This window comes from Hemicordylus capensis, chromosome 1 (assembly GCF_027244095.1).
Source record: "Hemicordylus capensis ecotype Gifberg chromosome 1, rHemCap1.1.pri, whole genome shotgun sequence".
NCBI lineage: Eukaryota > Metazoa > Chordata > Lepidosauria > Squamata > Cordylidae > Hemicordylus > Hemicordylus capensis.
This window is the reverse complement of record NC_069657.1, coordinates 15,662,602-15,675,238: the sequence shown is the minus strand read 5'-3', so window position 1 is coordinate 15,675,238 and position 12,637 is coordinate 15,662,602. Positions and strand designations below refer to the sequence as shown.

The 12,637-nt window shown below is 46.1% G+C and overlaps 1 protein-coding gene across 5 annotated transcripts in view; it reads right to left on the bottom strand.

Annotated features, from left to right (window-relative positions):
* BRF1 (BRF1 RNA polymerase III transcription initiation factor subunit) overlaps positions 1 to 12,637 on the bottom strand; it is a 310,658-nt gene that overhangs the window by 178,840 nt on the left and 119,181 nt on the right. Inside the window, exon 1 of one of the 5 annotated variants that reach the window (XM_053252547.1) lies at positions 6,693 to 6,871. The exons of the other annotated variants lie outside the window; for them this stretch is intronic. Coding sequence (XP_053108522.1) covers positions 6,693 to 6,708 — 16 coding nt within the window. The 5' untranslated portion in view covers positions 6,709 to 6,871. Of the gene's footprint in view, positions 1 to 6,692; positions 6,872 to 12,637 lie in introns of those variants that run through there. 5 annotated transcript variants of the gene reach the window in all.

Genomic DNA, 12,637 nt, shown 5'->3' with positions numbered 1-12,637 from the left:
TTAAAAGCATTGCTCTACACAGAGATCTCAGTTCCTCATTTCCTGTCAGGTAAATTGTTAACTGTTATACCCAATTCAATTTCCTTCACCGATGCCCTGCTTGAGCTCTTCCGTTGATAAAGATAAAGCCATGCTTGAAAACATCCATTTAAATCGTTCTTGCTGATTTATAATTATTGAAACTAGTCTCATTTACTGCTAAGAATTAACATGGACTGTTTTGCTGCTATTTTGTTTACTCTTGCTGCGTGAAAACATGACCATTCATACCCATGGAATCCAAAGCAAGGCTACCTAGGAACTTCTGGACATCAGTAGATCACAATAAAAATGAGTAAATTATTAACTCCTCCTGAGTGATAAAGAATAATACAGATAGAAGACATCCATACACACTTGTTTTAGCCTATTCAGGATGCATATACAACTTTATAGAGACAATTGAGTCTATTGCTATAAACCAACAGAGCTGCTTAGAAGAACCAAAGCCCCCAAGGAAACCTAGCTTCCCAGATTAAAAGCAAACACTGCAGTGTTCTTCATTGCAGGGGTCAGTGGCAGCCCCCATCAACCCTAAGTGCAGCTTCCTGACTAATTATTTATTGGGCCTATGTGAATCTGGCCAAAGCTGAACATGCTGCATGGTCTCCGTGGCACCATGCAGAGACAACCATTCTCACCATGCAATGCTTTGCCTAGCACTGGGGTGGGGGTGCTCCAAGGGAAGTGGTGCAGGAGCTCTCCATCGTGGAAGGGAAATGGTGCAGGGGCTCTCCATCTGGGAAGCGCTGGAAAATTAGTATAGCCCTTCCCAGTGCTTTCTTCCTAGAGCTCTCTCTCTCTTAAAGGGCCCTCACAGCACTGAGAAATTGTATTGTCTCACAACAGTATTGTCTCACTTAAGGATTTTGTTTGTTTGGTTTTGCAAAAGTGGCATCCACTTGAAAAATAGTGAAGATCACTGAAATACTGTAAACCTCAGCATAACAATTTCCTTAATACATAAAACATCCAGTCATACAACACCTCATTTCTAGGCCTCTACCGCAGTTCAAAAGTTTTATTTCACAGCATGATAGAATAGCAAATTTTTATAACACCTTCTCACGTATGTTAGCAGTGTTGAAACGAAGCCACCCAGCAGATCACAAAATAGGATCTCCAGGGATAAGATTAAGAACTTCTCAGTGTACTCTTTTTCTTAAGACTCCCATGCATAGTCTCACATTTGCATTCCAGTAATTCAGAAAATTCAGTCACTATTCATACGCAAACGGATTCTCAACATTGGGTCCCCAGAAGATATTGGACTTCAGCTCCCAAAATCCCCAACCAAAGGCCACTGTGGCTGGGGATTATGGGAGTTGAAGTCCAAGAACAGCTGGGGACCCAACGTTGAGAATCCCTGGTCCATACTATATGTTAATAAGCATATTAAACTCACAAAAGTAGTCAAAAGCCTTGAAAACCTGACTTAACCCAATCCCCGAAACATATTGTATGAACATATGATGCCCCCCAACAGCAAGCCACTTACTCCAAGTCAGGCTGCTGTGCCAGTCTCACACCCCCCCCGCCCCCCAACATCTAGAGAGATTATAAAGATGCATAGATGGGCTGCTTTGCAATGCTACAAGTCTGACAACACAAAGCTAAAATAAAAACCAATAAATTGTGGCATATAGACTCTTGCTAACTGAGCCAACAGGCACCTTTAAAGTGGTGACTCTCATATTTAACAGGTGGAGAGCAACTGTTCCTATCCAGCCCCAGCACAGCATCCCTCCAATGGCTATTGCTGGTGTCTATGTTGTGTTTCTTTTTTAGATTGTGAGCCCTTTAGGGACAGAGAACCATCTTATTTCTTTCCCCATATAAACTACATTGTGAACTTTTTGTTCAAAAGAGGAATAAAAACAACAAATACACAAAACAAGTGATACAGTTCAATAAATACTTAAATGCTACTTTTCTCCAACATCTATGCACAAGTTAACACATAGTGCTCTACAATAATGAAACTGTACCACACACACAAAAAGTCCTCATGTCCTGGGCAGAGATATAACAGTTTGTTGTCCCCAAAACAGCAGTATAGCCAAACATTTATAGAAAAGAGTTATCTTCTAGAGTTGTAGTGACATCAGTGAAGGGTACACAGGAATTTGGAACAGGAAGACGCTTGCTGCATTCATATGAACAAACGTAAAGAGCAAGGAGCACTTCTATAAGGGCTAATCAGGACGCATCCAGACTCATCATGAGGCAAACTGAGGCGGTTGCTCAGCTGATCAGCAGGAGTAGCCATCCCCTATCTTGCTGCCTCTGCCCATGACACAATAAGAGGCCACTCCATGCCTGTCCATGGAGCTCTCCAGGACTGGGCAAAGCTGATGCATCAGCAGGAAATTGCACCACTCCAGTCTGTTTGCTCACCTACCCACTTACCAGGTCACTGAATGGTGCTGGTGCCACCACCACTGCTATGAAAGGAGAGCTGGTGCTCTAGTCCAGGGATTCTCAATGTTGGGTCCCCAGATGTTATTGAACTTCAACTCCCATAATCCCCGGGCCCAGTGGCCTTTGGCGGGGGATTACAGGAGTTGAAGTCCAATAACATCTGGGGACCGAACGTTGAGAATCCCTGCTCTAGTCTACCACTCTACTCCCCTCCTCCTCCTCTTTTTCAAATCAGCAAGCACAGAAGGAGCAGTCTCAGCAAAGTGCCTGCCTGCTGGCTGGATGCAAGAGATCACCACTGCGCCACCAGGTAAGGGGTCAAAAGGACAGGAAAGGAGGGACAGGGGGTGGGGAGGTGGGGTACCCCACTTCAAGCAAGTACTGAATCTTGGTGCTGAAAGGTTTTGGCCTGCCCCCAAATCAGGAGCAAGTGCTCATTGCTAACCCAATCACATATTTGTCATGTAGAAGTGTACGTTCTCTTAATTTTTATGTATTCTTCAGCTCCACTTTAATTTCTGTTTCTCCCTGAAAGGAGTCAAACTGTGTTAAAAGGATGTTAAATTAGAGAAACTGGTTCACAGAATCATGAATATTCAATACATCATAATTCTAAACAGTGTTCCTATCATAAACTATCTTTGTGGAGTATGAATTCCCTACTGAAGCAGAATTGGTGGCACTACTCCATAAATATGAGGAGAGAAAGGGAAAGCGAGGTATCTTCTTTATCCTCCATCCCACTTCTGGCCATTCTTCAGCAGATGCCCTAAAATTCAGCATATAATACCAGCATTCCTCCGGTCTCCATTGAAGGGAGACTGAGGTAGCCTATTGTACATATTGATGTGCAAGACAAATGTGGAACGGTCAGGTTAAGAACCCTGGCCATTTCTACAGTCTCTATAGACATGGTACTAAAATGATTAAAACCTATCTCTTGCTTAAATGAACATGAGATATTAGAAGGGTTAGGGTTTCAGGAGATTCAGGGGAACCAGTTCCCTTTACTTTTTGTATACCTTTGGTGAAATGCAGCATTACCTGGAATTGGGGGGGGGGCACAGAATGGAAAATGCTTATGAATAGGAGAACAGAAAGAGAGCTGGTCCTGTGGAAGCAAGCATTAATTGTCACCTTTGCTATGCAGGTTCACCCTGCTCTGCATTTGAATGAGCACTGTAAGATATTCCCCTTAGGGGATGGGCCACTCTGGGAAGAGCATCTGCATGCTTACAAGCAGAAGGTCCCAGATTCCCTCTCTGGCGTCTCCAAGAAAGGACTGAGAGAGACTCCTGCTTGCAACCTTGGAGAAGCCGCTGCCAGTATCTGTAGACAATACTGAGTTAGGTGGACCAATGGTCTGACTCAGTAGAAGGCTGTTTCCTATGTTCCTAACAGACCTAAGACTATGCCTCACCCATATAGCCCCATGAAAAGCAAGACTAATTGTTCCCTCCTAACTAGGCTAAAAGCCAAGTGGTGGTGGTTTTCTGTTTAGCAGCAGGAGAGCAACTATCCCTATTGTACCCAGTATAGTCTATCCAGTAGCAGTGTGCTATCACCCTTGTGTCTCTTGTTAGACTATAAAGCCCCTTTTGGACTTAAGAATATGATGAATATTTATATACCACTTTTCAACAGAAGTCCTCAAAGAGGTTTACAAAGAAATTTTAAAAAATGGCTCACATATTTTCATTTTATTTACAGACAACAGAAAAGTTAAAGCATGAGTTAACAAAATAAATGACAACAGAAAAAATTAAAACATTAGTTAAAATAAATGACAGCAGAAAAACTTAATACATTACAACAATTTAAAATGTTAAAACAATGTCAAAACTATTAAAACAGTATTTAATTAAAAACCTGGGTGAACAGATGCATCTTTAAAGATTTTTTTAAAATTGTCAGAGATGGGGAGGCTCTTATTCCAGCAGGAAGCACATTCTAAAACTTCAGGGCAGCAGCAGAGAAGGCCCATCCCCAAGTAGCCACCAGTCGAGCCTGTGGCAACTGCAGATGGACCTCTCCTGATTATCTCAATGGACAGTGGGGTTCATACCGAAGAAGACGTTCTCTTAAATACCCAGGGCCCAAGCTGTTTAGGGCTTTATCCTCTATAATAAGATGGTTAGGTGTGCGTCCGTGCCTTAGAAGGCTGGTGTCTGCGTCCGTGTCTCCCTTGGCTGTTCTGGGCATGCGCGGGGTGCATGCCCAGAACACACCGAGGGAGACACGACCGCCAGCACCAGGCGGCCATGTTGGGCGGTTGTTTGCCCGGCCGCGGAAAGGCAAGAAGCAGCCGCTGCGAAGCCGGGGAAGAGGCGAAGCCGGGGAAGCCCCGCGAAACCAGGGAAGCCAGGGAAGAGGCAGCGGGGGAAGCTGGCCGCGGAAAGGCCAGAAGCGGCCACTGCGAAGCCGGGGAAGAGGCGAAGCCGGGGAAGCCAGGGAAGAGGTGGCGGGGGAAGCTGGCCGAGGCGCGGCCGAGGCAGCGGCGGAGCCATGGCCGAGGCCTGGCTGCGCCGCCAAAGCCGGGCAGGGGGAAGAGGCGGCGGGGGAAGCCGGCCGAGGTGGTGGAAAAGCCGCCGCCAAGGCCTGGCGGCGCCGCCAAAACTGGATGGGGGGGGAGACTTTGGGGCCCTTGCCCGGCCGAGGAGACCGGCCGTGGCATGGAGGCTGGTGGCGGCGGAAGGGGGAATGGCGGCGGGGGGCCCGGAGCGCACAACTCTACTAGCGCCCGTTATTTAACAGGCCTCAAATCACTAGTAGGTTATAACCGTGTATTTTGCCTGGAAACTTATCGGCAGCCAGTGTAGCTCTTTCAATACAGGAATTATATGGTCTCGCTGAGATGACCCAGAGACCAAACCGGCTGCCGCATTCTGGACCAACTGCAGTCTCTGGACTACATACAAAGGCAGCCCTACATAGAGTGCATTGCAGTAGTCCAGTCTGGAGGTTACCAGCATACATACCACTGTTCTGAGGTCATTTACCTCAAGAAATGGACACAGCTGGCGTATCAGCCGAAACCGATAGAAGACACTTCTGGCCACTTTTTGTTGTTATCCCCCACCTTGCAGTCTCAGCCCTCTCCTCCTCACCCTGTGCAGGACTAGGCTAAGAAGATCAAAAGTGGGGAGGGACTGGGGTTTTGAGCGCCTATCTGCAGGTAGCACCTGCTTCCACACATTTCACATAGCTTGAAAATACCACAATGTATTTGGCAACACACAGAGCCCACTAATTTCCTTGCTTCTCACAAATATGCACATACAGTACATACTTTTTTTTAAAGCAAGCCTTATTTCTCCCTTCTTCACAATATAAACATTTCTGAGATACGTCCTTGGGCTGCAATCCTATGCACACAGCAGTTACTTGGGAGTAAGCCCAATGAGTTCATTAAGGCTTTACTTGGAATAAACTGTATGGGAACTGGCTGCAGTTCTAGGCAACATTTACTTGAAAGAATCCTTTATCAGATTTGAAAATTAAACCATATATACATCACAAACCTGTCCAGAACTTGTGCTGAGAACTTCTCCTTTCAATAGCACTAACACTCACCACCACCCCACCACCCGCAAAAAAGGAACACACAAAATAACCAACCAACAGCAAACAAAGACTGGCATAAAGACTAGAGTGTGACGGAGCTGCTTGACTATTTTGGACTGGACTGGTTCCCAAGCTGTGCCTGTTGAGTTGCCCATGAAGAGAAAGCAATTATCTCAGAGTCCTTAAAAAAAACAAATAAACAAGTATTTCTGCATAAAAGACACACAGATTTCAAACAGGAGAAGTCTGAAGCTGTCCAATCAGTAATCTCAGTTAAAATGCCTTATTTTATTTGGAAGCCATAACCCCCTCCCTCTCTTTTGCCCCCAAGAGAGGTGAGAGAGTAAGAAAAATAAAGGAGTTGGCAAGAGGCTTTGCTTAACGTCCCAGAACAAGACTGAAGGCAGAGGACTGGTTACTAGTTTGCCTGTTAGTAAAAGAACTACCAAGAGGAAGGGCCAGTCCACCATATCTCCCACTTTCCCCTTCATTCTCTAGATGCTGTCAATATTTACCAGGGGCATTTTTTAAAAAGAAAAAGAAAAGAGAGCTCTCAGCAAATGCTGGAGAAATCCACTACTTCCTGAGGCTTGGTCGGGGTGCTGAGTGAGGAGAAAAGGGCTCTTCTGGAGAAGGGGAAGCTGGAGAGAGCTAGCCAGGGCTCCTACCTGTTCTGAATTCCATTTGCTTGCAGTCTGGGTGCTCCCATTTTGCAGAATATCTCCAAAAGGTCTGCTCAGCCTGCCTAGGACTCTGGGAAATCAGATTACTGGGCTGGCTTTGTTTGCTGGCTGTTGGTCAGAACAGGCGCCTGTAAGCTATTCCGACTTCTGATTGGTTGGGGGCAGGGCTAGTCCCTGCCCATCTGGGGGGGGGGGGAGAAAGGCATATCCAGATTGGTCTGGGGCACTAAATATGCAATTGGGGTAGTGACTAAGTATGGTAATTAATTTGTTTGGGGGCAACTGAATCCATTGAACACCCTAAGACAGAGGAAATGGCTTTACAAAGGAATTTAGAAAAAAGACCAAGAGCTAGTGCCATCTACTGGCAAGCAGCAGAAATGTAAGAGCAACATTCAAGCAAAAGAGAGAGAGAATCGAGAGAGAGAGAAAAACAGAGAGCCAGTGTGGTGTAGTGTAGTGGTTAGAGTGTAGGACTAGGACTGGGGAGGCCTGAGTTCAAATCCCCATTCAGCCATGATACTAGCTGGGTGACTCTGGGCCAGTCACTTCTCTCTCAGCCTAACCTACTTCACAGGTTGTTGTGAGGAGAAACTCAAGTATGAAGAGTGGGATATAAATGTGAAAATAATAAATAAATAAATAAATAAATAAATAAATAAATAAATAAGGGGGGATGATCTGCTTGGTGAGAGAATGAGGGGCTGGCGGGTTCGGGGAGCCCCCTCTGCCACAAATGAAAAGCTTCCATTGTTGGAAAGCAGTAAATAAATAAATAAATAAATAAATGAATGAATGAATGAATGAATGAAAATAATTCACTCAGGCATCTTTTCACAGGGAAAAAACAAACAAACAAACACAGGTTTGCTTTCTCAGTGAATTCTAACCCATTGCCCAGTGTGTGATTTGAGAAGTAAGCTTATTGGCTGACATCCAGTCCAACACTGCACTGCTGCAGCAGAGCTGGATTGCACATGAACACTGCACCATCATATGAATGGGGGAAGGGATATTTTATGGTCTCGCTTCCCTCTGAAACCCTTTATGCATCACAAAAATATGTCCCTGAGAGTTGCACTGCAGAAGCACGAGGAGATAGTTAAAAACTCCTCCCCACTTGTGCAACAGCACCGTGCTAGTGTGCTGTACCAGCACAGTGCTAATCAACAGTGTTAGTGTGCTGCACCTGCACAGTGCTAATCTGGATGTCAGCCATCATGTTTACATTAACCCAATTATATGCATAGATCCCAGAGGAAGAGGAACTGTAGCTCAGTGGTAAAGTACATTCTTTGCATGTGGAAGGTCCTGGGTTCAATCTCCAGGAAGGGCTTAAAGAGACTTCAAACTCTGGGGAGTCACTACCAGTCAATGAAGACAATACTGAGCTAAACTGACCAATTAACTGACTCTGTATGAAGTACATTCTTACATAAATGTCACAGCTACTGCTCAAGCTCATCAGAAGCAAGTGACTGCATAATGATCAAAAGGGGTGGGGCGATACAAAATTCCTCCTCTAGCTGTGAGTTGTCTCGGGTAGGCTGCCAACAGCAACCTTTTTATATGTTTGGACCCGGGATACCTGAGGGACCGCCTGCTCCCAAGGGTTGCTGCCCGCTTGACAAGGTCATCTGAGGGGACTCTGCTCTGGGTCCCAACTATGAGGGAGGCTAGGTTGTCATGCACTCAGGACAGGGCCTTCTCTGTTGCTGCCCCCAGACCCTGGAATGCTGTCCTGAGTGCATGACAACCTAGCCTCCCTCGTAGTTGGGACCCAGAGCATTGGTATCCACTCCTCAGTCTCCATCACAGCTTTTAGAAAGCATGTCAAATCATGGCTTTTTACCCAGGCTTTTATATGATTGTCTTTACTGCTGCTTCTTGTATTTTGTACTGTTTTTATCCTTGTGTTTTAATTTTTATTTATCTTTTTTTTTAAATCAGAGTTGTCTTTATATTTTTTAGCTCAATGTTTTAATGTGGTTTTTTTCATAATCTTGTTTTTAAATTTTATTGTGAGCCACCTTGGGATTTTCTTAATGAAAGGCGGGGTATATATTTAACAATAAATATAAATAAATATGAGCAGATTCACCCTTCCAAGGAAGAGAAAAATGGAAACACACACACACACCCCTTATAAGAAAGGTTTGAGCAGTCTTAGGCCTTCAAGAGTGCGTGACTAGGGCAGAACCCAATAAGGACTGACACTCTATAGCAACAGGGATTTATTAATAATCAGATTATCAGGAAAACTATAGTGGCATTTATTTATTTATTGTTGAATTTCTATACCATATTTCATTAAAAACCATCTCAAGGTGGTTCACACATCAACAATCACTGCTTCCATTCACTGCTATTATTCCTTCCCCAGGAAGTCAAATCCAAGCACTTAAAAAAAAATAATAATAATTTCCCTGATGCATCTAGCTAAAGAGGTCCCTAACCTTCCTACTTACTTCCCGGTAAGGAACTTCCAGTTGGTTCCAAGGCCAAGGCTGTTAGTCTCTCCTTTCCCTACAATAGCTGCTGGTCAGACCTCACTCAGAGGCCTCCAAGGAATAACTGAACTCTAACATACCCCTCTCCTACTCCTCTATAGGCGGTTGTCCAGTAAACCCTGCTTCTCTCTGGACTGGGTCACACACACACACATACACTGCAGTATTGCTGGTGACGAGGAAGGAACTGTGCAGAAGTGGGAGGAGCAAAATAATAGGGTGCTCCCATCTGGTATTCAGTGGCTTATGGCACGCTTTACCTTTACTGTCTCTGAACACTGAGCCATCATGATGAATAGCCATTGACAAATCTATCCTCCCCTATCAATTTGTTTAAAGCCATCTTAGGTGGTAGATACCCAAACAGCTCAGGGGATGAGGCCATAGCTCAGTGGTAGAGCATCTGGTTTTGTGTGCAGAAGGTCCCAGGTTCAATCCCTGGCAGCAGCTCCAGGTAAGGCTGGGACAGACTCCTCCCTGAAATCTTGGAAGGCCGCTACCAGCCAGGGTTGACCACACTGGGCTAGATGGAGCAATGGTCCTACTCAGTACAGAGAAACTTCCTATGTTCACTTGGCTACTGCCCCATTACATGTACAAAGTAGTCAATCTGTAATGGTATATCATCAAAAGCAGCTGCAGGGCAGAGCACTGGTCCATGTAGCTCCAGACTATCTACTCTGATTAACAGCATCTTTTCACAGGCTCAGGCCTTTTCCGGGACCTGCTACCTCAAGATGCTTAACTGAACCTGGGACGGGGTGGGTGAGCTTGGCCCTTCAGCTGCTGTTGAACTTTCTTTCTTTCTTTCTTTCTTTCTTTCTTTCTTTCTTTCGCTAGCTAGCTAGCATACTTCTATACCGCCCAAAACGCAGGTTCTCTGGATGGTTTACACGACAATAAAAACAACCAATAAAAAGATTAACATATTTCAACAATTAAAACGAGTTCCTGCGTTCCACCTGTTGGAGCTGCAGCTGCCCAGGACTATATAGGCACGTTGCCAGTGGCGGCAGGGTCGCCACCGAAGGGGCGACACCAAAGGGGGTTGCCACTTTGGGGGAGAACAAGGGCGAGGACTAGATCCTCTGTTTAATTATTACTGGCGAGGAGCTACTCAACAGTTGAGCTTCTGTTTAGCTGTTTTTAGAACTGGCCTGAAATTGCTACGTGTTTGGGTCATCTGGAGATGGGGAGCTAGGGGGCGCTATTGAATGTGGGGCAGCTATCCCAGTGGTGGTGGGGAATAGAAGGAGTAACGTTGTCAGGTCAGCAGGCCGTTCCAGGGGAAGGGTGGTCAGAAATTTAATTGCTGTCCCCCCTTCTGGCTGTCCTGCTAGTTCTCTGACCTCGGGTAGCACTGCCAACAACCCACATAACCTTATCCTGCTTCTCTGCAATGCCAGGTCGGTTCAAAATAAACCTGAACTCATCCGTGATTTGATTATGGATGAAGGGGCTGACCTGGTGTGTATTACTGAGACTTGGTTGGGGGAGGCCAGTGGCCCAGTTTGGGCCCAGCTTCTCCCTCCAGGATATTCTGTAGAGGAGCAGGTGAGGGGATGTGGGCGGAGAGGTGGAGTGGCTGTGGTCTATAAGAATAACATCTCCCTTACCAGGGTCCCCCCGTCAGGGTATCGGACCATATTGAATGTGTGTACTTGAGTTTGGGGACCAAGGATAGATTGGGACTTCTGTTGGTGTACCAATCGCCTCACTGCCCAACGGAATCCCTTACTGAACTCATGGACTTGGTCGCGGAACTTGCATTGGAGTCTCCCAGACTTTTGGTGCTAGGGGACTTCAGTGTTCATTTTGGGACCAATCTGTCCGGGGCAGCTCAGGAGTTCGTAGTAGCCATGACAACTATGAGCCTATCCCAAGTGGTCTCTGGACTGACGCAAACTGCAGGTCACACGCTTGATTTGGTCTTTTACTCCGATCAGGGTGGTGTTCTGTGGGTGGGGACTCCTGTGATTTCCCCATTGTCGTGGACAGACCACCATCTGGTTAAGGTTGGACTTACAACCGCTTTCCACTTTCGCAGGGGCGAGGTGCCTATTAGAATGGTCCGCCTGAAGAGGTTATTGGATCCGGTAGGATTCCAAGAAGCCTTGGAGGAATTTAATGTTGGCTTTGCCAGTGATCCTGTTGATGCCCTGGTTGAGAATTGGAACAACTTGCTCACCAGGGCAGTAGACACGATTGCTCCTAAGTGTCCCCTCCGACCTGCTTCAAAACTGGCCCCTTGGTATACGGAAGATCTACGGGGGCTGAAGCGGCATGGTAGGCAACTGGAGCGCAAGTGGAGAAAGACTCGACACAAATACGACAGATTACGACATAGAGCACATTTAAAGATCTATGCTCAGGCAATACATGCGGCAAAGAAGCAGTTCTTTTCTGCCCATATTGCCTCTTCAGGTTCATGTCCAGCGGAGTTGTTCAAGCTTGTGAGGGGATTAGTATCTGCCCCTCATCCCTTGAACCAGAATTTGGAGTCATCAATTACCCGCTGCGATGTGTTTAAAGAATTTTTCTCAGATAAAATCTCTCAGATTCAGGCCAACTTAGATGGAGACTCCACAATTAATTTGATGTCTGAACCGGAGATGTCCAAAAACTCCTCTTATATGGCTCGACTGGATCAGTTTCAGTTTGTGACTCCTGAGGATGTGGTCAAGCTGCTTGGAGTGGTGAGGCCTACCACTTGTTCTCTTGACCCTTGTCCAACATGGCTTGTTCTATCTAGCAGGGAGGCTGTTGTAGGCGGCCTGGTGGAAATAATAAATGCCTCTCTGAGGGAGGGCAGGATGCCTCCTTGTCTTAAGGAGGCAATTATTAGACCTCTTCTAAAGAAGCCTGCGTTAGATCCCTCAGAGTTGAGCAATTATAGGCCTGTCTCCAACCTCCCATGGCTGAGCAAAGTAATTGAGAGGGTGGTGACCTCTCAGCTCCAGGCGGTCTTGGAAGAAACTGATTATCTAGACCAGGGATTCTCAAACCTGGGTCCTCAGGTGTTATTGGACTTCAACTCCCATAATCCCCAGCCTCAGTGGCCTTTGGTTGGGGATTATGGGAGTTGAAGTCCAATAACACCTGAGGACCCAAGTTTGAGAATCCCTGGTCTAGACCCATTTCAAACTGGTTTTCGGGCGGGCTATGGAGTGGAGACTGCCTTGGTCGGCCTGAGGGATGATCTCCAATTGGCAATTGACAGAGGAAGTGTGACTCTGTTGGTCCTTTTGGATCTCTCGGCGGCTTTCGATACTATCGACCATAGTATCCTTCTGGAACGTCTGAGAGTGTTGCGGGTGGGTGGCACTGTTTTACAGTGGTTCCACTCCTACCTCTCGGACAGATTCCAGATGGTGTCTATTGGAGATTGTTGCTCTTCAAAATCTGAGCTTAAGTACGGTG